Genomic DNA, 27,180 nt, shown 5'->3' with positions numbered 1-27,180 from the left:
ATATCAATTTTAATTGTGAACACAGTCTACAACACATCCAGACACCGATTATCTGGTTTATTTAGTTTTATTGTCCTTTCTGTTATTTGCACTGTTTCCCTGCAGCCCAACGGCACACTTCTACTTCTAATTGCTAATATATTATTTATAGTATCACACCACTACATACTGTAAACTACTTATTGACTGCAGATTCCATTGTATTACTTTTTTTTTTTTTAATATGTTTTCTTTTCGTGCTGTAATTTTGTAGAGTGATACGTAACAAGATTGTTATACATCGTGGTTTGTGATGCTCGTGTAAAATCCCCACTGGCATCGATGGTACAAACAGCTGGGGGGAGTTCAGAGCACACAGAGGGTATAAATAGAAGTGTCCTGCACACCGCGCCACTTTAACCCCTGATATGTTGTGCATTTTTTCACTCTGCAATGATACCACATTTCGAATATAACGGATTTCTTGAAAGAGGATTTGAGGAGGGTGGAGACTATTTACTGTTGAATTTGTAGGTTACTAAGGAAAACGAAAGCTTGGGAAAAGGTTGTGTGTGTGTGTGTGTGAAAAGATAACACATGTGAATACTGGCTTCAGTTTTCTTTTTTTCCCTTTTAATGGTAACCCACCACTTCAAGGAGCAAAACCAGTTTTTTTTTTTTGTATTTTGTTTTTTTAAACAGCTTATCAGTGTAATTGGCTTCCTTCAAAATATTCAATAATCTTTAAATAAAAATGTTACAAATTTGAATCCTGTGATTATTTTCTTATTTCTTTGGGCCTGTCATTTTAACCTGACAATTATTCTCCTTTGCCTTTATCTTTTTGTCCAGTGATGGAAACATCATTATTTTAAACACCACATGGGAAGAATTTGTTAAATCTGGTCACATGTTTCTTTGGGATTCTAAATGAAATAATGAGAGGACCGTTATTTCCGCACTGTTCAGCGCTCTCCCTCATGCACACCACATACTGTAAATCCCACAGGAGGCTTTATTTTCAGTAAAAGATCTACTTTCACTCGGGAAAAGACGATATATATAGATATATATATATTGTCTTCTCCCGATATATATCTTGAAGACGTGTGGTATGCAGATCTAAACCTGATTCAAAGATGATGCCGGCGTTCTGACGTTCCAAGACTTACATTTGCACATATTAAAAAGCCATTTTCTAGCTTCTATTTAAATTCAACTCTTCTACAGTAGATGGGTGGGGAGGAGAGCTTGTGAAGATGCGAAACTTGTTAAAGAATAATGAACATCACTGGAGCATCATTTCTAACCCAAACAGGCTGTAGCCTCTGTGTCGAGGACAAGGCTCATATTTTAACAGGAAAACTCAGCTTTTTATTTCTTTTCACAGAGGAGACATTTCCAAAGCTCATGTGAATGTTCTGAATAGGCATATAAACCGATAACAATAATATGTTAATGTGTTCCATTGGATATTAGTCATCCAAGAAGACTGTGTAAAGGACATAGCTGTGTGACAACAAAGTCGGTTTGCCCCATTGAGCAGAATGTAATTAAATGAAGAACATATTGTATGTGAAACGGAAAAATGCTGACATGCGTGAATACTGCTGCTCTGGTGGCAAAGCTGCAATTATTTCCAGTTGAGATACCTTTTACTGCTCCAACATCAACATGGAAAGCGGTGTATGGAATGGGCAACAATCATCATACAATAAGCACATATCAACCAAAAGTCAGAAGTATCTCTTATATATTATGGTATTTACCCTATAAACATTCATGCTTAATATATATATATATATATTTTAAGTATTTAATAATCGTTAAGGACTTTTCCAGCCTTTTGGCATTTTTCTTTTGGCTTTGAGCATCCCGCTTAACTAATTATATTCCTTTCCTAAAAGGTCTATTTTAAAGTGTTTAGCCATGTTAGAGTTTGGTGCTGTAAATTGTATCAATTGCTGCTGTGCACAGACGCAGGCCTTTCAATTAGAATCCCCTCTGGTATCACGCTGACAATTAACAGTGCAAACCTAATCAGAGCTACATTGGTGTCCCTCTCAGCCGCACTATAATAACTCTGCAGTCAAAGCCGCAGTCTTATCTATGTAAAAGCAGAACTACGTTTTCCATTTGTATTCATTCTACATGTTCAAACGTATTGTGAAGCCTTATTATTTTCTAGATGTAGAAATAATGCATATACTTACTACCAACGTCCAGGGCACCTTTGGAATTCTTGTATATGCCCTGGTCATGTAAATTATTAAAAAGAAGACGGAGAGAACCCAGTAAAATATAGCTACGAACATGACCCAGCCGAATGCAGAAAAGCGGAAATATTCGGTCCCAGCAATCAGTGCCCAGACCAACAAACCGAATATCTGAGGAGGAGAAGGAAAACATAGATATATAAAGTATTACTCGGAGAAGCATCAGTATAAAGAGCAAGTGTGTGAGGTTCACAAGACATGCACTGTGACGATTACAAATATGATATACTCTAAGCATGTACAGTTGTGTGAAAAAGAAAGTACACCCTCTTTGAATTCTATGGTTTTACATATCAGGACATAACAATCATCTGTTCCTTAGCTAACTGCTAAAACTTCGGCTTTTATAGAGGTGGTCACACTTGCTGATGATCAATTAATCAAGGGCATTTGATTAGCAGCACCTGTCTGCTACTTAGCATCTTAATTCCTATGGAAGCAGTAAGGGTGTACTTAGTTTTTCACACATGGCTTCTCCATTTTGGCTTTATTTTTGTTAAATTAATCATGACACGGTGTAATATGTCATGTGTTGTTGTTCATCTGAGGTTGTATTTACTTAAGTTTAAGACCTGCTAAGGAACAGATGATTGTTATTATGTCCCGATATCTAAAACCATAGAATTCAAAGACGGTGTACTTTCTTTTTCACACCACTGTATGCAAGAGTAACAACTATATACAGTAATACCTTTGGTTCATTAACATGACCATAAAATACATAGGGACAATATTAGCGGTGACCCAACTTACGCCAGTAAGAGGGCAACGGGTGTGGATTTTAAATCCTCCAAAGTCACCGTGAATCCCAATACCACAGTCATTACTTAATACAAGTACACTGCATTTTGTTTCATGATCCTGGATCACTCCTCCAAAGTTCGGTGTCCCCTGTCTTATTTATTTAGGTGCATGTACTTAATGGAAGTTTACCTCCTTCTTTAAAGCGTCAATTCACATTGCTGCAATTTTTTTTCCGGCAACTTACCGGGTCCAGGGGAACGGGGGTTCCTGTGAAGTTGAATCGTGGTCCCCCAATATCCGCAGGACACCCAGTTTCAGATTGGTAAACTGTTTGGCCCAGTCGTCAGAGAATGGCCAGGCGTCAGGACTTGCTCCCGCGGCCAATTGAAAGTTACAACAGCCCTGGGGAGAAGACATTGCACCTTTCTATTCGTGACCCAGCGGCTGTATTTGTAGATTTTTTTTTTAATGTTAAAACCAGCACCAAAAACGTCAAATGCTTCAAGAACTGGGGGATCCCTGGAGATCGGAGGACCACAGGTGAGCTACTGTACATAAAAGTTGGAGTGGAGAAAGTGAGAATCAACAGCGGAAGTTCCTGTGTGAACACTCTACTGCAGGCCTTTATAAATAAAAATGTAATTTAAATCATAAATAGCAAAGTTAAAAAATAAATGTAAAAAAAATCTCCACGTATAAAATTTCAGTTATTGTGTTTAACTTTGCTCTAATTTTACTTGAAAACATGAAAAGGGTATGAGAATATCAATGCAAAGGAACAGCTTTAAAATGTATAATCTAAAGGGCTGGAGGACCCGAAATATTGCACATAATCTGCACAAGACCATTTGTTTTTAACACGCATCATAAAAGCAAAAACGACCGCTATCAGTCCTCAAGTAGACTGTTTTTCCGACCTGTCATTTTCAACACATGCACTAGGGGGAGCCCAGAGATCACTTGTTTTGTGGATGAGAAGTAAAAGTGTCATAAAAAAAACTAGTTATGCTGTAGTTGCTGGGTAAATATCAAATGCAAATTTCCAGAACCACAGTCTCTTCTGCAAATGTGTGTACAGGAGAAGCTGAATTAGTTACACTAACACCAAAAGAACAAAGAAACTGAAGCAGCATCTGTTAAAAATAAGTCTTCTCGCTTGCCGGAGCTGCAATGAATACAAAGCACCTAGCAATGTCACACTATTTGCCATTTTCAAGGTTGGTTTTTAATTTGATATGTTCAGTGGCTTCTCAGATGTGCACCCGAAAGCTCAACTGAGAGAAGCAAGAATAACATACCCCAAAGCATACCACCCATGTTCAGATTTACACGCTGTTCGAACCCATACTAATCTGTACAAGAGCTGTCACAAGCATCAGAAACTGGTACACAAGAGTCTGGAAATATTCAGACGCCAGGTAATATTTCAACGTATTTAATTCATCTGAAGCAAATGGGCCATATTTGCCAAGCGGTGCTGAGGCGTAAGGTACTGTACACATTAGCACCACTTAGGAAACACGTCTCACTGGCCCTTATTCTGTCAAGTGCAACACGTTTGCATAGAAAGCCCCAGTGAAGTCGAACTTCATAGAATAAGGACCATTGCCTCGGACTCATTCTTCAAGGCGTGTTTCCCTAGTAGCTGAGAAGGGGGAGGCCTGGTCTAAATGAATCCTACAACATGCCAACGAAGAGTTGCTGTGATACGGGCTGGTTTGAAGCACTTTGAAAAACTCACTTTGTAGTTAACATTTTAGGGCTACCTTTTAAAGTTGAAACTCTGGTACCATGTTGTACCGGTGATTGAAAGGTTCAATGTGGTTTGCCGCTTGCACTAAAAAGACATTGGGGGGGTATGTATGGAAGTTGGCATTTCTATTGCTTTGATATGTATGGCGTGGTACCCTTCATTTAGCAGCCATGGGCAGGGCTGGTCAGCGCCAGTCCTCAAGAGCCACCAACAGGTCAGGTTTTCAGGATATCCCTGCTTCAGCACAGGTGGCTCAATCAATCCCTGCTTCAGCACGGGTGGCTCAATCAATCCCTGCTTCAGCACAGTTGGCTCAATCAGTTCCTGCTTCAGCACAGGTGGCTCAAATAGTCCTTGCTTCAGCACAGGTGGCTCAGTGGTTCAGTCTTTGACTGAGCCACTGATTGAGCCACCTGTGCTGAAGCAGGGATATTCTGAAAACCTTTCCTGTTGGTGGCTATTGAGGACTGGAGTTGCCCACCCTAGGCTGTAAAATGGACGGGTACAACAGCATACATATCAAAGCAAAAGAAATACTAGTTTACCTTATGGCACCTTATTCTTATAGGTGCACATACCATTCAGGGAAATGAGAGAGGTCTGTGTGTGGGGCCCGTGTATCAGGAAGAAAGCAGACAAATGATCATTGTTTTCCCCAACCTCTCTGATAAATAGGGCGAGCTGAAAAATAGACATAGAGGCCTCACTTGTTCAGCTGTCACAGACCATTAACATCTAAAAACACAGCCCTTGAAAACAAAATAAATTGAAACGGGATCTATTTGGTTTCTCTATTTCCCCAAGAAAAGATGAATCTATAATGTAAAGAAAAAACAAAAAAAGGGAAATAATATGTAGAAAGTATATTTCCCTCGAGGTAACCGCTCACGTCATTGAATTCAGCGTTGCCAAACATATACTGTAGCTTGAAAAGGAATCGACAAGAAAACAGATGAAGTCAGAGGTTTTACATTAGCCTCCACATTCCTTTTATAGGAGTATATTAAAAGAGTTTAAGATAGATTTCTTAAAAAAATAAGAAACACATGTAGCCCCTCTTCCCGGGGCCAATCGCAGATCGGGCCCCCCCCTCTATACTAGGGTCTGGCTACGTGTATGTAGGTGGTGCATACCTGCTGGCAACAGGAGGGCCTGAGACTCCCGTGATGGTATGGGGAATGACAGGACCAGGTTACTGGGGTGAATGCCTCCGTTTCATTTAAGGGTGCAGCGCCTCCATCTCTGGTAAGCCCTAGGAACATAGGGTAAAATCCTTCCAGAGAGTCCCCCACTCAGGGACGAGAGATTTCAGTCTCACACAATCTCTTACTTAAAAGTAGCAGCAGCTCTTTATTCAGTGCAGCACAGCAGAATAGCAGCAGGAACACAGGCAGGTACAGTTGGTCTCTCTCCTCCAAACTGCTCTCCTTCAGGATGGTATCTTTGTTCCCTGCCACCACCCCAGGCCACGGGCACCCAGGGTGGGGCTAGCTCTTCCCTCACCCCCTAACAGGGTGAGAGGTATTGTTCCACCTCACTGTCTCACTAGGCCCTACTCCTCAGGAACCTAGCTCTAACTCCTTACACACTGTGCTGACAGTACCGTCAGACACTCTAAGGGCTGGCACACTAAATTAGAGACTGTCCCACCCTTCATGACATCAGCAGGTACCGCCCCTGTGTCTATGCCTTTCACACAGGGTCAGGTGACCTACTTCCACCACTCAGAGCGGGGCTTGATGTGGGGGAAACCCATGTTAACTACTGGCAGCCTGCCCTTACAGGACTTATACCAGCAGGAGGATAGATATATAGCCCCATTTCCTACCAGGGCGCGCGATACACACACACACACACACACACACACACACACACACACACACACACACACACACACACACACACACACACACACACACACACGGTTCTGTGCATCACCTTGAGCCAGACTTTCAGATAATTCTATACCCATTTCCCTTTTGTTTTAAAGATAAAAAGGTACAGTACAGTTCCGCCTACATTACTATTCGTTTTTTAAATTGTTTTAGCATATGTGGGAAGCAGGCGTGCCCTGCAGAAGAACAGCATTCATTTCAGCTACGGGGACCCCGTGCTTCCCGAGATACTTAACTCGGAAGGGGTCCCACGCACCATCCCCTGGTGGGGAAACAAAATGGCTGTTTAAGTCTCCAACAGCACGCGGGCCATTAAGCAGCCACAAATGTCACCTGTCTCGGCTTCCAATTACCCTGTGTGTGAAAGGATATCGCAAGTACTGCAAGCAACTACTGTACAAGGGCAAGTATTTCGGGGAGCAGGGGTCCCCGGAGCTGAAATTACCACGGTTCAGCTGCAGAGACCCCCTCCCCCTCTGATTCCCACCTATGCTTACAAAGGGGTGACATTCCCCTAGGAATGCTCCGTTAAGCCTTGGAGTCATCAGAGAAGGTGGTTGCCAAGAGCTCTGTGCAATGGTCCTTTCATACAAAGCTCTGTAGCTCCCAAAGTTTGTTTTGCTTCGATCTGGTTACAGTATCAGAGAGCACTGGCTGACAAAATGGGCATCAAATATAATTGGTTGAAATGTTATTACCAGATTTGGATGTAGCTCTATAGCAGGGGTGGCCATCTTCTTTCCTCAAGGGCCACCAACAGGTCAGGTTTTAAGGGTATCCCTGCGTCAGCACAGGTGGCTCAATCAGTGGCTCAGTCTATTGAGCCACCTGTGCTGAAGCAGGGGTATCCTTAAAACCTGTTGGTAGTCCAAAACTAAAACACTGACAAAAGTCACCAGTGTTTGTAATCATCCGCGCACCTGGAAGGTCATTAACAAGCAACAAGGCATTTACATTTGAGTATATACTGTGTAACCGCCACCCAGAGGAACGGCTGCTGGCGCACCACGCCATTTTAGTACCGTCATGGTTCCTCTAAAATGTATTAGAAGCCGAAATACCAAATTACTAGCAACCTTTCCTAGTAGCAATTGCATTCACAATGACGGTATTGTTATTAGCTGTGCGTTACTAAAAGTAATTGCTACTTTTTCCTACTCTTAAAGTAACTTATAATTTATAAACAATGGCAAATTAAATTCACACGAATACTTTGTTTTTACATGAGGGATCTTGCAATGGGTTGTGAGACACTTACATACATCACAACACTCCCACGATAGAATGCTGCCATTTTCTCTCGGACGCCTTCAACTTAAAGGAGCATTCCAAGAAAAATGCCAGCCCCGCCCTCAATTTTTAAGCATAAGCGGAAAGGTAGGGGGGGGAGAGGTGTCTCCTGAGCCGAACCACGTTACTCTCTGCTTCGGGGACACCCCGCTGTCTGAGCCGCTTGCCTCCGTCGGTGCTGCGGTTATTTCCAGCTTCTTAAATCTCCCACAGCACGCAGGTCAACAGGAAGCGACGATGGATGACGTTCCAGCATCCTATTGGCCTGCATGCAGCAAAAAGATTTAAACCTCCATTTTGTTTCCCCAGCAGGGGAAGGATCCCGGGAAGCATATCTTTTACATTCGATAAGTTTGATGCACTTTTCTATTATCAGGGGCACACATTTGTATTTAACTGCCCTAGTCCATCGTGGGGGTCCTACTCGTCCACCACAGTAGCCATCTCAGAAAAGGCTTGCTCCACAATGCTGTACGTAGCGCTATGTAAGACATTGTGGGCGTGACTTCGGAGAGTAGATCGTTGATTGTCAGCTCTGCAGCCGCAGTCTTTCAGCTTCACAGGTCACCCCCCAAATTTCCATTTGCCCTGTGCAAGCCCCGTCTGTTGTGATCATTACCTGTATTCTAAGGTCAGTTCATTCTGTTAAAGCACGGTGCGCATAATTGGCGCTACTTAAAATAAAACGAAACACACGTTACAAAAGGAACTTAGCTGGAAAGAAAAGTCATTAAAGTAAATGTATTGATCAAATACTAATCCTAAAACAGCAGGTTACAAAATACTAGGAACTCAAGACACTTGCCTGAAATATTTTTAGAGCTAATCAATAGTCTCAGTGGATAATATTTCTCTACTGAACCGTGTTCATTTCTCCACGCTCCAGAGCGTTCAGCACAACAGGAACACAATGACACGTCTGTCTAAAAGATTAAGTGGTTGGGCCAAGCAATTAAAGTTAGGTCTTACTGCAAAAAAAAGGCAGCTTCATTATGTTTTGGGAAAAGTTGTTCAAAGATTATGCACAAGTCAATTAAACAACAGTAGCGAGTTAATATCCACACTTGTAAGTGGTTTAGTATAGGTGCAAAATACAAGGCTCTGATTTTTGCAGACTTAATGTAGTTTGATCGTTTGCTGTGTTGTTACTATTTCTGGGTGGATTTTACATTTCAAAAGGGGTGACTCACCAGGCAGAATCCTTCATTATGTTTTAAACAGAAAATGCCTTCCAAACAGAAAATGAAGCCGTAAATACAGAGCACATACAACAACCAGCAATTTCCCTTTGTATATCTAAAGCCAAAAGAGACCAGCAAATCATTGTATTTTCAGAAGTCCCAATCGACATAACCATAGTGCGATATATTCGAAGCAAGACGGAGTGCAACTACTTAATCAGTAGACGATAGATACGTATACTGCAGAGGTACCATGTAGGGCATTTGAGGGCAACAAGGGGCTTCCCCTGTGGGCCGCCAACGTTGGCCACCCCAGCAGCCCGCTTTCCCTCTCTCTTGAGCACAGACAGAGTGAAGATGTTGCTGGTGTGGATTATAGCTTCTTCCCACTCTCTCGGCAGCCATATGACCGCGCTCATCACTCGTTCCCAGTTAAATGAACGCAGTGGGACAGTTTTCATCAGTGTGTCGGCATTAAGAAGTGGATTGGAGGGCAGGGGGGGAAGAGAAGCTGTTACCCACAGCTGCAACTATATAGAGCAGGCCTGCACAACTCGTAAAGTGAGAAGGGCCGAACTGCTACAAGGAAAAAAAAGTGGGCCGCACAGGTATAATCATCATCATCATCCCTTGCACCTCATCATCTCTCCTCCTGCACCTCTCATCATCATCATCATCCTCATATCTCCCCCAGCATCTCACATCCTCATATCTCCACCAGCACCCTTCATCATCCTCATATCTCCCCCAGAACCCCTCACTATCAACCTTTGCGATTCTCCCCATCTATCTCTCATACCCCCATCTCTCCCCCTCACCCACACACATAATACTCCCCCTCCACATCAAACACACAATACCCCCCTGCACACCACACACATCCCACCCCCCTGCACTTCACATCCCTCTCCCCCCTGCACCTCACATCACATCACCCCCTGCACCTCACATCACATCACATCACTCTCCCGCTTGCACCTCACATCACTCTCCCCCCTTGCACCTCACATCACTCTCCCCCTTGCACCTCACATCACATCACTCCCCTGCACCTCACATCACATCACCCCCCTGCACCTCACATCACATCACTCCCCTGCACCTCACATCACATCACCCCCCTGCACCTCACATCACATCACCCCCCTGCACCTCACATCACATCACATCACCCCCCTGCACCTCACATCACATCACATCACCCCCCTGCACATCACATCATCCCCCTGCACCTCACATCACATCACCCCCCTGCACCTCCAATGACCCTCCCCTGCACCTCCAATGACCCTCCCCTGCACCTCCAATGACCCTCCCCTGCACCTCCAATGACCCTCCCCTGCACCTCCAATGACCCTCCCCTGCACCTCCAATGACCCTCCCCTGCACCTCCAATGACCCTCCCCTGCACCTCCAATGACCCTCCCCTGCACCTCCAATGACCCTCCCCTGCACCTCCAATGACCCTCCCCTGCACCTCCAATGACCCTCCCCTGCACCTCCAATGACCCTCCCCTGCGCCTCCAATGACCCTCCCCTGAGCCTCCAATGACCCCCCCTGGGGGGGAGGAGGGGAGGGGGGAAGAGGGGGAGGAGGGTAGGAGGGGGGGAGAGCGGGCTCCCGGCACGGTGAAAGCAGGCTCATGGGGGGAAAGCGGGCTCCCAGGCGCGGTGAAAGTGGGCTCGTGGGGGGGAAAGCGGGCTCGGGAAGGAGGAGGACGGGGAAAGCGGGCTCGGGAGGGAGGAGGACGGGGAAAGCCGCCGCGAGCCGCACAATGAGTGCAGGCAGGCTGCATGCGGCCCGCGGGCTGTGCAGGCCTGATATAGAGAATATATATATCACAAACCGCTGTTACAAGATAGGGGTTTTTTTATTGCTGAAAAATTAAGGCGCTTCGATAAGCAAATCCCAAACCATCACGGAAAGTTACTCCCCTAGTGAAATGGAGCACACAAAAACCCAGCGAAGATGACAGTCTTGACAGTTCTGTCGTTTTATGGTTTACCAGTGTAGCCGGGTCCCCCTCTGCTCGGCGCCCCCCCTCGTTACCTCCGCGCCGAGAGCTATGGCGAGTGCTGCCGGCGCCAAGCAGCAGACCCACCGGAGTTTCTGGAGGGTGGGGGCCGAGGAGGGAGCGCTCCGGTACGCCGGAGACTCCGCGGCGGCCCGACAATGCAGGGCGCTGCCATATTGTCCTTCGCGCATGCGCAGTGCGGCAGGTAGAGGCGGCGGTCACTAGAGTGCTTGCAAGTGCGCAGTGATCGCACGAGCAGCCCAGACCAATCAGGAGAGGGCTCTTGGAGGGGACTACATGTCCCATGAGCCTCAGGAGAGCCCCACATGACCCCAGGGAGCCAATAGGGCTACAGTGACTCCCTGCTCAGGAATAGATACATTTCGCGGGGTTTAGAAGCACGTGAGTCGGCGCCAGGAGAGGCTAGGGGAAGGAGGTGAGGGTGCAGGAGTCAGTGACTCCCTGCACTAGGCCAGCAGCCCCCTAGGCCCCAGTTAACCCTGAGCCATCTAGTAGCTTGTGTTGCTTCAGGGACAGGCCCCAGGTTAGGGACCCTGCCCCTTACTATCAAGAGCCAGTTAGGGACACAGCGGACGCTGCGCTTCCCATCCAGAGGCTTGGGATCAAGCCTGCTCCGCAGAGAGAGCGGAACTGTACCAAGGGTGGACCGCCCTGACCGATCATCTCCCCGGAGGAACCGGACATCGCCAGAAAGTACGTCTGATCCTTTGCGAAGACCCTTTAACGCCCAGGTGCCGTCACACTGAACAGGTAACGTTACACACGTGCACACACACGAGTACTCTCACATAGTGGCAGCGCTGACCACGGGACAAGGGGCGGTTATACTGTGGACACGGTGTGGGGGTACACGGTGGTGGGTGTGAGGATTATGTGATAGCCTTATGCAGTGCTAACCTTGAATGTGATTAGTATACGTTATGCTCATATATGCAGTAAAGCCTGTCCTGTTTTACAACTGTTGGCTTACCGTGATTGTTTCCTGTGAGGGCCTCCACCCACTCCATTGGGATCCCTCCCAGGTGGAGGCGTTGCACGAGATCGCATTATATGTATGTACCCCAGGCTCCCCGAGCGGAGGCGTAGGCTCCTGAGAGCCACACAGGTATACACAGCAGTAGTAGCGTCTGTATTCACAGGGAATACCCGTTACACCAGTATATGCCCATCTAATAGATGCATAGAGAAAAGACACTCTCGAAGATTAGAGGGCCAGATTCCTGTGCATCTATTGTTTGAATATAACTGCACACTCCTAACAATGCAAACAACTCAGAAAAAAATCCTCCACTATTGGAGCCAATAATAGCAGCTCCTAAAAATCCCGATGCCCTCAGCCAGCTCTTATAATACATGTAAAAACCGAGACATGACTCCTCTACTGCTCATTACTGTGGGTTAAAGGAGGGTGAGCACAAACTTTTGGTGCTGCGCCCCGCTGCCTGCTCTCCCCCAGTGCTTGCGCGCCCCCCCCCCTTTACCTGTGTGCCGGCGTAAAATTACACAGTGGTGTCAAGTGACGTCATTTAATTTAAATGGGGAAGAGCACCCCTGGGTTAGAGGTCAGCGGGGAAAAGTAAAGCACGAAATTAAACAAACTACTAACTGGTGAGGGTCTTGCTTTTGGGCACTGGGGTTGGAATTTAAGCGTGTAGACAAAGAACACAATTATTCAGTGTACATAGAACGATAACATTTTGTCTGCAAACATGAAATGCTGTTTTATGCTACAACCTCCGATAGTCTCTTATGCACAACAAGCTTATAAAAAACACTGGCATCGTTTCTGATTTCAAAGAATTCTAAACCTCGTACAATGAGATGAAGCTTTTTGGATCTGGTTGGGCATGTTGTAGATTGTATTTTAGAAATGATTACATGGTATGGTTGCTAGATGTCCCTTATATACAGGATTGTCCCTTATTTCATTGATTTGTCCCCTTGTCCTGGACAGGTCTGCCGGGACGCCTAATTGTCCCATATTTTAGTGCCTTGACATGAAATGCCTGCACTTAAAATTACTGTAATTAAATCAGACATAACAATGCAATAGATTTCTACTTGTGTGTAATAATTACCTTTTCCGACAGATGTCACCATACTAAATTATTAAAATAATAATGTTAGGACACTGCCTGGTCATCTCATAATACCGTGACACCCAGCACTATAGGGGTTACATTATCTCCCACTGTTAAATGCGAATCTTTCCCCGCCCCGAGCAGAGATTATAAAAACCAAAGAATATGGCGATCAAGCGGAAGATCCCATCCAGGTTGAACCGTTTGAAAATCATTCATCGCTCATAATGACGTCACACTTTCATACTGGATTTCAGCGTCCCGTATTATACACGTGGCAACCCTATTACTGTAAATGGTGTTTATACTCCCTTGTGCCATGACACCTAAGCCACTACTTATGAGGTTGAATCAATTGAAATCTTCTGCTTGGCACTGTTAGCCACTTTGAGAGGAGAGTAGTGAGCAGCATCTTGAGACAGTTTAATGTGTGTCGTGTCTGGGTTGCTTTTGTTTCCTGTTACTGTATGTGTTATAATTTCTACCCGATCATGAATCTGGACCGTATATATTGGTCGTACTTCTGGTTAACTGGTATTCGCTATGTGAGAAGATAATGTGGAGACATTTTCTCTGGCTTCATTTTGATGTGCTCTTTATTCTTATTCGGACCTATTATTTATTGATTCTTCAAGATGCAGCCAATTGTGATGCAGACAACTTTGAAAAAAAAAAAAAACTCACTTCTTAAGCGGTGATCAGGTCACACCATTAAGCTTCCATACATCGCTTAAAGAGCATGTGACTACTCAGCATTATTGAAGCAAACATCCATTTAAAAAAATAGTTTTTTTTTTTTTACAAAGTAGTTATACCTATACTCAAAAATAGCAAGTATTACCCTAGTTGTCTCTTTAACTATCACCAGTTCTCCCTCCGGCCTTTTGCCTCTAACTCTTGAAGTACCTTGTAGTCGTGTGCTTGCTTCATTTTCTTAACTTTTATTCTCTCCTTAACGCTCTACAATCTGGCTTCTGCACTGCTCACTCCACTGAAACAGCTCTCCCTAAAATAACTAATGATCTCCATGCTACCAAAGACCAAGGTCATTACACTTTGCTCATATTACTCGACCTCTCTGTGACTTTGATACTGTGGATAACCCTTTTCTCCTTCACATCCTTCATACTTTTGGTATCCGTAACAGAGCTCTATCCTGGATTTCCTCTTATCTCTCCCATTGTACTGTACTTTCATTGTCTTGTTTGCCAACACCTCCTCCACTGTCGATCTCTGTGTGGGTGACCCCAGGGCTCTGTTCTGTGACCTCTTTTCTCTCTACACATCCTCTCTAGGTGACCTTATTACATATTTTGGTTCAAATATCAACGCTATGCTGCTGTACAGACCAAAGTCTTTGAATGTTTCAGGTGAAGAAATTTTCTTTGCTAGGAAAAATAAATAAATGTAAACATTTTAAAAGTACAAGAGAGCCCCAGGCTTCAACAAAATAAGAAAACCATACGGATCATTTATTATTTTGCTAATAAAATACCTAAATGTTTTCATAAACAAAAATCTAAAATGGTGTAAATATAATAACATTTATAATAAATGATCAAATGTTTTTCTTATACATTGCTGGCAAAGGTGTATGGTCTGAGGAAAGGACTCGTTAGTCCTGAAACGTTACGTTTTTTATATACCTGCTCTGATGCTTTAAATACAAGTGTAAGTTAACTTACAGAAAGCTCCTGTGTGCCACTTTCACTACCAAATCTTCTTGTACATCGCTGGCAATGTATGCAGTGCTGTACATACAATTTTTGCAAGCACGGAGCGTCGAAGTGTTACCCCATTTAGTGCATGCACCTGCATAGATGAGAAGCTCTTAAAATGCTGACGTTTAAAACATTGGAATAAAACACGTAAAGACCCAGCAACCAACACACAACTTAATGATGTTAAGCCTTCTTCTCATAAGAAAAAGTATACTTATGCATTAACCCCTCTCCATTGAGCGACAATAATTATGGTGCAATATAATGCAAAAGAAAATATGGACCACAAAACACCTTATTACAGCAGTTGATGCCCTCATGTACCTTAATTCCTTGTCAATGCCAAGTGAAGCTTGTAATCTGGGCATGACAGGCACATTTTTCATATGTTAAAACTACTTGAATCTCCCTATTAAAAAAAAAAAAGGCAGACAAGTTGAAGTATTTTAAAGCAGCAATCCTAACTAACCCTCTTTTTTTACAGGATTGGAACTGGGGGGTCCTCCAGAACTGAACTGTGCTATTTTGAGGCTTCCCATTGGCCCGTTATTTGGCAATCATGTTCTTTGCACTGGAAGGAGATTTAAAAGTAAAGACTAACTTCACTGGTTGGGAACGTCGGGAATCAGGGCTCTGAAAATAGCGTGGATGAGCTCCGGGGGGGGATCCCTGGTCCTCATCCTGTAAACCAGGCCTGCACAACTTGTTAAGTGAGAAGGGCCGAACTGCTCCAATGAAAAAAGATTTGGGCCGCACGGGTAAAATCATCATCATCATCATCTCTCCCCCAGCACCCTCATATATTTCTCCCAGCACCCCTCATCATATATCTCCACCAGAACCCCTCAATATCAACCTTTGCGAGACTCCCCATCTATCTTTCATACCCCCATCTCTCCCACTCACCCACACAAATAATACCCCCCTGCACACCACACACATACTACCCCCCTGCAACTCACATCCCTCTCCCCCCTGCACCTCACATCCCTCTCCCCCTGCACCTCAAATCACTTTCCCCCCTGCACCTCAAATCACTTTCCCCCCTGCACCTCAAATCACTTTCCCCCCTGCACCTCAAATCACCCTCCCCCACACCTCAAATCACCCCCCCTGCACCTCAAATCACCCCCCCCTGCACCTCAAATCACCCCCCCCCTGCACCTCAAATCACCCCCCCCCCCTGCACCTCAAATCACCCCCCCCCCCCTGCACTTCAAATCACATCATCAGCAGGCACGGAAGTGCCTCAATGCTAGAGCGCGCTGCTACCCTGCGAGGGGGAGAGCGGGCTCGCGGGGGAGGGGGAGAGCGGGCTCGCGGGGGAGGGGGAGAGCGGGCTCGTGGGGGAGGGGGAGAGCGGGCTCGCGGGGGAGAGCGGGCTCACGGGGGAGTGCGGGGGAGGGGGAGAGTGTACTCGAGAGGGAGGGGGAAAGCGGAAAGCCGTCGCGGGCCGCACAGTCAGTGCGGGCCGAATGTTGTGCAGGCCTGCTGTAAACAAAATAGGGGGTGGGGGGAGAAATAGAAAGAACAAACAAGCAGGGAAGATTGCTGCTTTGAATAAAACTTTTGATTGGAAGTTTTCCAATCGCTTTCACTTACAACAGGGTCCTGTAAACTGGGTGGATTATCAATGCAAAACAAATAACCCACTAGAAAGAAGATGGCAGGACAAGGGGGAGATAAGGCAGACATAAGTGCAGTATAAGATGCATAGACTAGATTACAATGTTTACAGACACTGCCAGAAAGATTTAAAAAAAAAAAATAATAATAATAATAGAATGACTCATTTAAAAAAAAAAAAAAAAAACTTTCACGGCCACAGGGGATACCTAATAATGGCAGTGAAAGGGTTCAAACTATATTTAACCTATTAAACAAAGCACCGCTACTTGTGCAATTTAGCCTTACGTGAGACTTCACCTTTGTTGAAGAGATCTGAGAAATAACACTAACTTCCTTCCTGCTCTCTCTCAGCCGTTTCCTTTGAGTGCGACTCAGACAGCTTATCTGAATGCGTTTGCATGCTGCTTCCTCCGATACAATGTTAGCTTTGTGGGTTGATTTTGTTCTAACTCCAGTCCTCAAGACACCCCCCCCCCAACAGGTTAGGATTTTAAGGATATATCACAACTTCAGCACATGTGGCTCAATCAGTGGCTCAGTCGGAGACTGGGATATCCTTGTTGGAGGGGTCTTGAGGACTGGAGTTGAGCACCAGAGTGGTAAAAGTATAAGGCTACGTCCATAGAAGGGGGAGCCGTGCGGACGCTCCGCGCTGAGCCCCTGCATCCGCAATGAGGATGTCTTTAGAGGGGGCTCACGCGAGCGTCCGCAGGCGTGCTGAGGCGTTGGAATTTTCAGCCGACAGCACAGCCTGTATCTCAGCGCGCTGAAAACCTCCAATCACAGCAAAGCAGCGTCAACGTCATGACGCTATGACGTTGATGTCGGTGCGTTGAGGGGTATTGGCCCAGCGACGTCACTGCCCCGCCTCCCCCCCCGATCGCGCACGCTGGCTCGCCTGCCAGTCCATGGGATCGCTCCTGACTGGGCAGGCGAGCCTCAGCGTCAGCGCGGAGGAGAGCGGGCTGAGGCTCTATGGACGTAGCCTAACATTCTCTCCATGCTCTGCAGCAGGGGAAGGAATTCGGAACCTGGCTTTGTTTAACTTTTATTTGAAACCCTTGCCATGGATTCCATGGAAGACAATAAGGAATACACAAACATTACTATGATTAATAAAGCAGACACACTCATGTTATTATTGGCCTACTCCCCAGTGCATAACAAATGATATTTCTACCTGCCTTCCTTTTTAATGTCTGTCGCGTGGGAAGCAAGTTAAGAGTTATGACAAAAATATATTCAGATTTTGTTTTCACATTCGTTCTGCTGCCTTACTCGTCTACTTTTTCATACATGGAAGCAACAGTGACATTTTATTTAGATATGAAAATGATATGTAACGGGTTTTCCCCCCCCCAATCTCACATTGGCCCGGGTACTCTAGCAACCAACCCCCATTACGTGTTCGTGTTTGGTGGTGCACCTGTAGGCAACAGGACTCCTGAGTCTCCCGCTTGATGGTATTAGGGGATGTCATCAGGACAGGTAGCTGAGGTAGTGGGTGCGAGTTCAACTTACATCATGTGCAGTGCCTCCACCTCATCAGGATCTGTGCTTCCGCAGGGAGATTGGGAGGGTGACTGCCACTGCTGAGTAATCTCACACTCACACAGTGGGGGTTTCATTAACAAGGTCATCTTTATTGTAGATTGGGATGTAGCAGTCTGCCCCATGCAGCTGCCGGCTCTAGCCGCACATCTCTTGGTGCTGTCCCTTTGCCAGGTACGCCCTCCCGTATTGAAGTGGGATTCCCTCTTCTCCTAGGGAGATCCTCTCTGTGCCAGGTCCCTGGACACAGAGTGGCTTAGACAGGCTGATTGGTCAACCTGGACCGCTAGTTACTGCACTAGGGTCACAAAGTGTTCCTACAATCCCTTATGCAGGAAAATACAACTTCCCAACAACTTCCCACCGCTGCTGGAACCAACCTCTAACTAACTGTGTTGTGCCTTATATACTTCAGGAGGCAGGCGCATCCCTGATGTCACTATCCAGGGACTCAGAGCATACAGCCACTCCCCTCCATACATAGGGCACCTCACCATGGTGTGAGGGAAAACCTCCATAACTACTGCTGGCATACCTGTACTTACTGCCAACAGAGAGGAAAGTAGTATACCATTATTATGCATGGCTATATATATGTAGGTTGCAAAAATAAATATTTATTGACAATTATTTGGCCCTCAGCAGGACCTTTTTCAATACATAGTGTAGAAAATGCAAGCTGTTTAAATATAGGATTTATTTCCCACAGCAAATACATTACTGTAATCTACAAAAGCAAAAAATAATAATAATTGTTTCTTCATTTGAAAAGGAGTTAATGAGCTCTAAAGCTTAGCACCCCTTAGTGAATCTGGGCCTAAATGGGCAAGCAACACTGATCTGATTGCCAACCAAATCAGTCAGTAACTAATGGTGCATGATAAGGGGGTTATCTGCAGTGCTCTGCTCTTCAAACAAACACTCATTTTGTTAAATGTACCACTGTATTTACTAGCTGTGGGGAAGTGCTTCTCTTACTGTTACTTGCTTGGGTGGCTCATTTAAATGAAAAGTTATAAATATATATTGTATATTGACAAAGGTCCCTTAGGGGACCTTAAATGTTGATCCATTTTTCAATACATCTTCTTCCCATTTTGCACAGGCCTGTGTGCATTTTGGACATAATAAATGTACCTTTTTTATTTATCGGAGTGTTGTGCAGGTGGTATAAATCTTTCGTGTTCTAATTTGACTAACCTGTATCTCCTTTACTGTGCTACACAACTGCCTCCCATAAGGATCTTCACCCAGTGTGTGCGGCAGAGAGAGATAGTAAAGGTTAGTGTATGCTGGGCCCCACCCTGTGTTACCATAAGGATTCTGACTTCAAGGGAGAATATTTAGAATAGGACAAAGGTTCGAGAAAGGTTAGGTTCTGGGAGGACAAGAAGAGAGGGGCCTCAGGATACAAGGTAGAGGGATGTATTCATAAAGTAATGTAGCATCATTTCCCCCCACCCTAAAGCCTGGGACCCGGTGCGCCCGGCGGCACGGGCGGCCACACGCGAGTTCCCCACCAGCAGGGGAATCCTCCCGAGCCGGTCCCGGTCCCCCCTGGCTTCACAGCTCACTACACGCTGTGACGCGTTAGCCGCTACGGGATACAAGAGAATGGTGATCCCTAGCGTTGACGCGTCACGTGGTGTGGCAGTGAGCCAATGAGGAGGGGAGGCTTCAGGAGGAGGAGAGGCTTCGGGGAGCGGGGAGTAGTGTGGGGGGAAAGCAGCATGAGTGCCTGTCTGTGTGTGTGTTTGTGTATGTGTGTGCCTGAGTGCGTGAGTTCCTGCCTCTGTGTGTGTATGTGTATGAGTGTCTGCCTGCCTGCGTGCGTGCGTGTGTGTGAGAGAGTGCCTGCGTGTGTGTGTATGTGTGTGTCTGAGTGCGTGAGTGCCTGCCTCTGTCTGTGTGTGTGTCTGTGTGTGTGTGTGTGTGTGTGCGTGTGTGTCTGCGTGTGTGTATGAGTGCCAGCCCGAGCCCGTGGAGGGAGGCAGGGTGGGGAGAGTAGCGGGTCCCTCCGCTCAAGCCACGCCCCCCCTCCCGCTCAAACCTCCCACTCCGGCTCCTGCTCCCTACAGACCGCATATCGCGGTCTGTGTCTGTCAGCGCCCCGCCTGTCTGCAGTGCGGGCGCACTGACGGAGGGAGCGGGGCCTTAGCCTAAGGGAGATTGTGTCGCTACCAATGTATTTTGGTGTCGGTGCATACCTGTGAGGTGGAACAGGAGGCCTTGAGAACTCCCGTGGTATGGGGAGGCATCAGGACAGGTTCTCAGAGTTGAACTTCCATAGCGCAGCGCCTCCAACCGGTGAGGATCCTGGTGCAGCCAGGATGATCCCCACTGGCAACTCAGATAATGGCCCAGACAGATAGCCACAAAAAGTATAGTTCAACTGAGTCTTTATTTACAGCAATAGGATGTTCACAGCAGGCACATTCCCTGGAGCAGCACCCACAAGGCTTGAGGCCCGGTATGCTCCTCCTCAGCTCCTTTACTCCCTGATGGGACAAAGGGTAAGATGCTCCTACTCCACAGGGGGAGGGGAGGGAGCACTGACTTCTGGGAGAGTGTCAGCTTATGTACCTCAGGGCAGTGGCTTGTAACCCTGCCCCATAACAGGGCAGGTACGATACCGACAGGCATCACATTTTGTGCATGTGACCCAGACAGTATCCTCCCCAAGGATGACACTCGCAGGTTGTTGTTAGGCCCGCCCCTGGATACAACAACATTACATCCAGGCTGCAACAACAAGCTAGGCCTTCATGAGAGAGTTTATCCCTCACAATGCCTGCGCCTAACAGGACTTACACTGTAAGGGCCAAAAGGAAGACAATAGCTGGAGGACTAGGCTACAGTAAAAGAATAGAATAGACCAGCCCCCCCCCCCCTTTATTTATTATGTTATAGGTAGGGACAGTGCCCTTTAAGCTGGAATCCCAGAAGATGGATAATGGAGTCCAGCATGTCCCAAAAGGTGAGAAAGCAGCACACCACAGAGGACCTCAGGAGCGAAGGCTCCCGAGGGTCGGCGGGTCAGCTTTACCAACAGATCTGCACTAGTATTTGTTTCAGTCTATATTGAAGTGGCAGTTCCCATACAGGTCAAAATGTATCGTTGTCCATTACAGAGGACCAGCCAGGAATCCCATAATGGGCCCAGCTTAAATGGGGTATTGAAAGAGGTATTCCGAAACAACAAAGGGGGGGGTCATAACAGTAGAGCAACGAAGTAAACAAATCTCCCTCTAAATGTTAAGCGTGGGCATTTACGAAAGTACATGATCCGTGAATAAAGACTGTAAGACAGTACAACATTGTCGTATGTGTGTGGTGTGTCCCTGTGCTTGGGGACACGAATAAAAATGTATGTTGAACTACAAAAGTTCCTGGCGCCCATTATTTTCACCCTTGCTACCTCATCGTCAAGGTAACCTATGCGGAGTAGCCAAACACTATACAGGCATACCCCGGTTTAAGGACACTCACTTTAAGTAGACTCGCGACTAAGGACATATTGCCCAATAAGCAAACGGCAGCTCACGCATGCGCCTGTCAGCACGTCCTGAACCGCAATACCGGCTCCCTACCTGTACCGAAGCTGTGCGCAAGCGGGGAGACTATAGAGCCTGTTACTAATGCGTTATTTACATCAGTTATGCACGTATATGATGTTTGCAGTACAGAACATGCATCAATAAGTGGGATAAAAGGTAGTGCTTCACTTTAAGTACATTTTCGCTTTACATACATGCTCCGGTCCCATTGCGTACGTTAATGCGGGGTATGCCTGTACACCAATATTATCTCCCTAGAAGCCGGGCAGGGAGGGTCACACACACACACACACACACACACACACACACACACACACACACACACACACACATATTTCTGGCTTCATTAAGGGACTCCATAGGGGTCGCAGGACATCGCACTCACGTCCAGCAGTCCACAGGAACGCAGAACGTGATCTCCCCTAGAAAATGAGCAGGAAGCCCGTGACGTAGCAACCACACCATGGTGCCCCGGAGTGTAAGGCTTCATGACGTGGTGGCTAGATAATGGGATACTCAAACAGTTAATAGATACAGCTAGTCTGAACCCAAAATGCTGTAGTCTACCTGCTAAATAGGTACAGTTGGAGGGTATGAAATAAGCATCACGGGTGTTAAAATCGAGCTCTCCCCAGAGCAGTTGAATGGTAAACTCAAAAGACAGAAATTAAGAAAATTGATTTAACACAAAAGAAAAAAAAAGAAAAAAAGAAAAAGCAGGACTTGCTTATGGGGAAAATACTAACATTATACAAGTTCAACTCATATATGCTTCCTGGAGGGTTGCTGTCAGAGGGCCGCAATGTCCCACCCTGAGGCATATACTCTGTCCCACAATGAGCAGACACTTTACCCTTTGTTCAACATTGCCCTCATTCTCTCCAGATTGCAAACTCCCATGAGCAGGTCCCTGTTTACCTCCTGTGCCTGTTTTCTCTGAGGAGAAGATTCTTCCCGTTCCTAGCAATGACACAGTGCATTACTTTGTTTTACAGACTGTTATTTTCTTTACATCCCTTTATTAGACGTTTCTATATCCAACAGTACAAACAGGAGAAGTGTAGAAGAGTTTCAAACTCGCCTAAATTTAACATAGTTTGATCTCGATGGGCATATGTCTTTTTTTCAACCTATGTAACTAGTACATACTGTATATCTATATACAGCACTAACAGGAAATAGATGTTATCTCAGTAAGACGAGAGACAATGCAATACAAAGTCTATGGAGTCAATATAATGTGATGAAGGTAATGACATTAACATAAGTCAAATAAATGAACTCAAATAAATGGACTAAATTCAGCAAAAATAAAATAACCTTATTAAAATAAGCCAAGCACCATTTCAAAGTTCTCTTCTTTTTAAAGAAAACTAAATATATATTTCAGACTTCACCTTTCTGCTGCAATAACATTAAACGCTACATACAATTTTCTAAAATGATGTCCTATCAGGAATTAAAATGTGTAATGCTGCACAGTACCACTGCTTTATTATACTACTTCAAATACTAGTTCTACTTTATCTAGAGAGAAAAAAAGGCTTTAAAAAGTGTTTCTATTTGTAGACTATGCATATTGCATAAATGATGTTTATTCAGATGCACCCCTGTTTAACAGGTGTAAGATTTGATATCAAATACAGTACCACTACTTTTTTTTCCCCAACATACCACCAGGGTGCGATAGTCTGACTCTATACTTACTATTTCAGCCAGCAGCAGGACTCCAGGTGGGCTGGTGAGGAAGCCTCTGTCATAGGATAAGCTGGCACTGCTTGAGAAGGTCTCACTGTAGGAGCTGGTTGTGGTGGTGACAGTCTGGGAGCGGGGTCTAGCCTCCTCCATCTCCCCTAAGGAGATCCCAGACACACCCATAGAGATCCCTACACACACACACACCCCTCTACCCCCTCCCCCAGTGGATGTCTGATCTGTTCATAGACTGTATGTGAAGATCGTTACCCCCAGCTTCAGTTAGTTATTTCCCACGTTGTGCCACTCTTCTGTTTGTAGAAATACTGGACAGGAGCCCTAATGAAAAGTGCAGCTAACGCTGGAGAGGGGAAGGAGGTCATCCAGAGTTGCCTCCTCCTCTCATTCTCCTGGCTGGGGGCAGGGTAAGGGCGGCGCTCAGGTAGAGCACATATTGCAGAGGGTCACACACACTGTGGAGAATATGGATGGAGCAGCAGCAGCAGCCTTCTAGGTGGGCTTAATAGAAGAGACAATGTTAGCCGGTCACAAATCTCTTGAATGTACCTGCTTGATGTGGCTAGCAGTAGGGGATTGTAAAAGAAGGGTGGTTGATCATAAACGTGGTACTCAGCAGCTGGAGCAGGTTGATACCACAAGGACACCTGTCACACAGCACACATCTGACAGGGGGCATGGCTGCCTTATTAATATTGGTTTGATGTGATTACCTGTGTTATATTGCCAGGGAAATGTTCTACTTACAGCAGGGAGAGGGAACTGCATTGAACTTTGCAGAGGAGGAGAGATACAAAACCAGGACTGTATATATCATCTCTAGTAAACTGGATTTAGATAGCAGCTCTAGTGTTGCCATACAAACTCCAGCTCATTAGATTTCAGTGAAATCCCGGCTCTCCACGTCTCCTCTTTCCATCTCAGTGCAGGGCTTCTGGGAAATGTGTGAACTGTGGCTGTGTAACTAGTTGTACTGAGGTGGAGTAGAGGTCTTTGATATTACTGGTGTTTATTTTCAGCATGGAAGCGTTAACACTGTGAATATTTGTCAACACCTGTCATATTATGTTCACATGTAATAAAGACGTATTTAAAAAATAAGTAGTTGTACAGTGTGTGAAAAATTACTATTTGGATAAAGCTCTGTAGACTAATTTAGAAAGATGTAATATTTATGTTATACGCCCAGCATAAATAGTCTAAATTAAAATATATGTATTTTTTTTAACAAAAGGTTAAACTTACAGATGAAGTAAAGGTTGTTGCACCAGCTGCTAATGCAAATTATCAGAAGATATTCCATAGGAATCAATGGCCGAGATAATACAGAATATCACACCAGAACACCTCAATAATCCCTGCTACATCTCTGTGCACATAAAAATATACTGCTGCCCGGAGATTGTAAATTAAATAAGTAGCCGGACTCGAACATATTAAAAAATGTTTTTATTTCTGTAAATTTTATATTAGAACACATACTATAAGGATTTAATCAAACCCATAATACCCAATGGAAGTCAGCAGGTTATTGTACTATCCTCACTGGAAAAGTCACAAGCAGATATTAACTGAGCGCTGCTGCTTCATAAGAAAAAGCTAGTGTCTTGGCTTTTACATGAGGGGTTAATAGCCAAAACATTATCAGTCCTTACTCATCCCTATGCTACATTTTCTTATGAAAGAACCTGGTGATTTCAGTTCATTAACCAAATAAGACCTACAGTAGGTTCAGTAAAAGGTGGTAAGCTTTAGTATGTCTCAACACCCACTCATTTGTATCACCCTTGAGATGGGTATAAATACAAGTTATCCACCACAGATCCGATTTATAGAGCAAATGTGCACAAATCAGATTAACTACCTCACTGCCAGGGGAGTCTGCCGCACATCGCAGTGCACGTCTAACCATTCTTTCCCCAAATCATACACTTAGTATTAGTAATATTTAGTGAGTGTAAGGAATCGGGGAACACGTCCCTTGCGGTGTGTTCCCTCCTTACCTCCCGAATGTACCGCAGCTGCCCTCTCCGCCCGTGTGCGCACCCCCGCTCCAGTTACAGAACATGCGCGCATCCGCTCCTCTTCTACTGCTGCCACGGAGCTTGACTCCGCCTCCTCTGATGCGTCGTGCCTCCCTAGCGCGCGGTGCGCACACGTGACGTCGCGCAATGATCCCCAGCTGCGTGTCAAGCACTGATTGCCCCTTGTCTCCTGTGAACCTATCCCGGTCTCAGCTGGGGCCGAGCCTCTGCTCCGCCCCCTCTGCTATTGGTTTCCTGTTCCTATTTACATCCTGTTCCTGCACTCAGTCAGTGCTCAGCATAATCCCTTGTAGCCCTGTGCTGTCTGGTCTTGTGCTTGGTTCTCGCTCTTATCTTTTCAGTCTCCACGTTCCTGACCTCGTCTGTCTGCGTACCTCCTCTGGATCTCAACCTTGGCTAACCCTCCACCATGCTTACCTCCATTCTCCTTGGACTTGGCTTACGGATACTGATTATGCGGCTCTCTACTCTCCAAGACCATTGACTTATGGTCACGACTACTCTATCTTCTCTAACCCAGGATCCGGCAAGTACCCGACTAACCTTTCTCTGCAGCCCAGTCCCGGCTACACGCTATACCACACTCCGGGCACGCCCCCGCTGCTGTGGGTGTGAGGTATCTCGCCTTCCCACATCAGTACCGGGGTCTTGTCAGGTTTGCGGGCAGCACGAGCGTTACAGTGAGGGGGCAAAATGAAGAAACGTAATTAAAAAAAGTCATTCGTATTATTCGTTTACTTGTCCAATAATTGCTTATTGTCATGGAACAGGAATACCCCTGTCTCCACTTTTGTTTTAACCCCTCTTTTATTGCAGCCCTGCTTGTCAGCTTATTAGAGCAAGCTGCATGTGTTAGATTCTGCTCACAAACACAGTGACAGTTCCCCTCTTCCCAGCAGTTTGCTGCATTAAGATGCTACATTTTGCTACATGTTGCAGCTTCCCCAGGCACTCCTGTGAGTTGCCACGGCAGCCCCAGCCTTTCTCCCAAATGGGTTAGTCTGCTGTCTTCCCCTCTGCTCTGCCCACAGATGGTCTGTCCCCAGACTATCTCACCACCAAGCACACACTGCTTCTTCCTTTCCACCATTTTCCCTGGACTTGGAAGCACCCTACTGTAATCCCTGTAATGGTGATGTAGAAGTATCTTTTCACCTCCCTTGAATACTGAGCACACACAGAGACACCTACACCTCTACACAAGAGACTGTACCTTATCCTGTTTTCCCTCAATAAAACTAAGAAAAGAAACAGATCTTGTCGTGCTTAGGAAAGAGGGCGAGTTGGCACTATCTGAGCTAAGTCATCCCCACGTGACCCTCTGGCTTCCAGAATAGTGAAAAGATATCTGTGCCTTACAGACACTTACAGGAGCGGCCACTCCAAACTCCATGACTATATAGGGCAGCCTCTACTGCAGTACAAGCAAGCAGCTTACACAGCAAATACAGAGCAGCCTTTGCAACTGCACACAGCCTGCTGCTTTCACAGACAACCAGTAGCTCAAATTGCACAGCAGCCTTGCAACAAACAGTGCTTCTCTCACAATTCCTAACTGCCTTTTTCTCTGTCTGAGTCCACCAGCTGCTCAGCCCCACAGTGAGGAGCCAACGGACACCTGTAAGTACAGCTACCCCAACGCTGCACGCTGCAGGACACCGCTCGGCATCATCTGAGACAGACGCCCATCGCTGAAAAGGTAAAAGACCGCACGCCACACGCACTGGCA

General features: G+C 45.8%; 1 protein-coding gene across 2 annotated transcripts in view; it reads right to left on the bottom strand.

Annotated features, from left to right (window-relative positions):
• CMTM8 (CKLF like MARVEL transmembrane domain containing 8) overlaps positions 1–23,957 on the bottom strand; it is a 38,929-nt gene extending 14,972 nt beyond the window's left edge. The window contains exons 1-2 of one of the 2 annotated variants that reach the window (XM_075587030.1): positions 23,401–23,905; positions 2,193–2,366 (exon numbers count right to left, since the gene is read on the bottom strand). In XM_075587030.1, coding sequence (XP_075443145.1) covers positions 2,193–2,366; positions 23,401–23,571 — 345 coding nt within the window. In that variant the 5' untranslated portion in view covers positions 23,572–23,905. Of the gene's footprint in view, positions 1–2,192; positions 2,367–23,400 lie in introns of both variants that reach the window. The other variant, XM_075587031.1, reaches the window with a different exon arrangement.
• Positions 23,958–27,180: the final 3,223 nt, after the last annotated feature.

The sequence above is a fragment of the Ascaphus truei genome, chromosome 2, assembly GCF_040206685.1.
Source record: "Ascaphus truei isolate aAscTru1 chromosome 2, aAscTru1.hap1, whole genome shotgun sequence".
Lineage (NCBI taxonomy): Eukaryota > Metazoa > Chordata > Amphibia > Anura > Ascaphidae > Ascaphus > Ascaphus truei.
The sequence above is the reverse complement of the archived record's forward strand: the minus strand, read 5'-3'. Positions and strand labels throughout refer to the sequence as shown.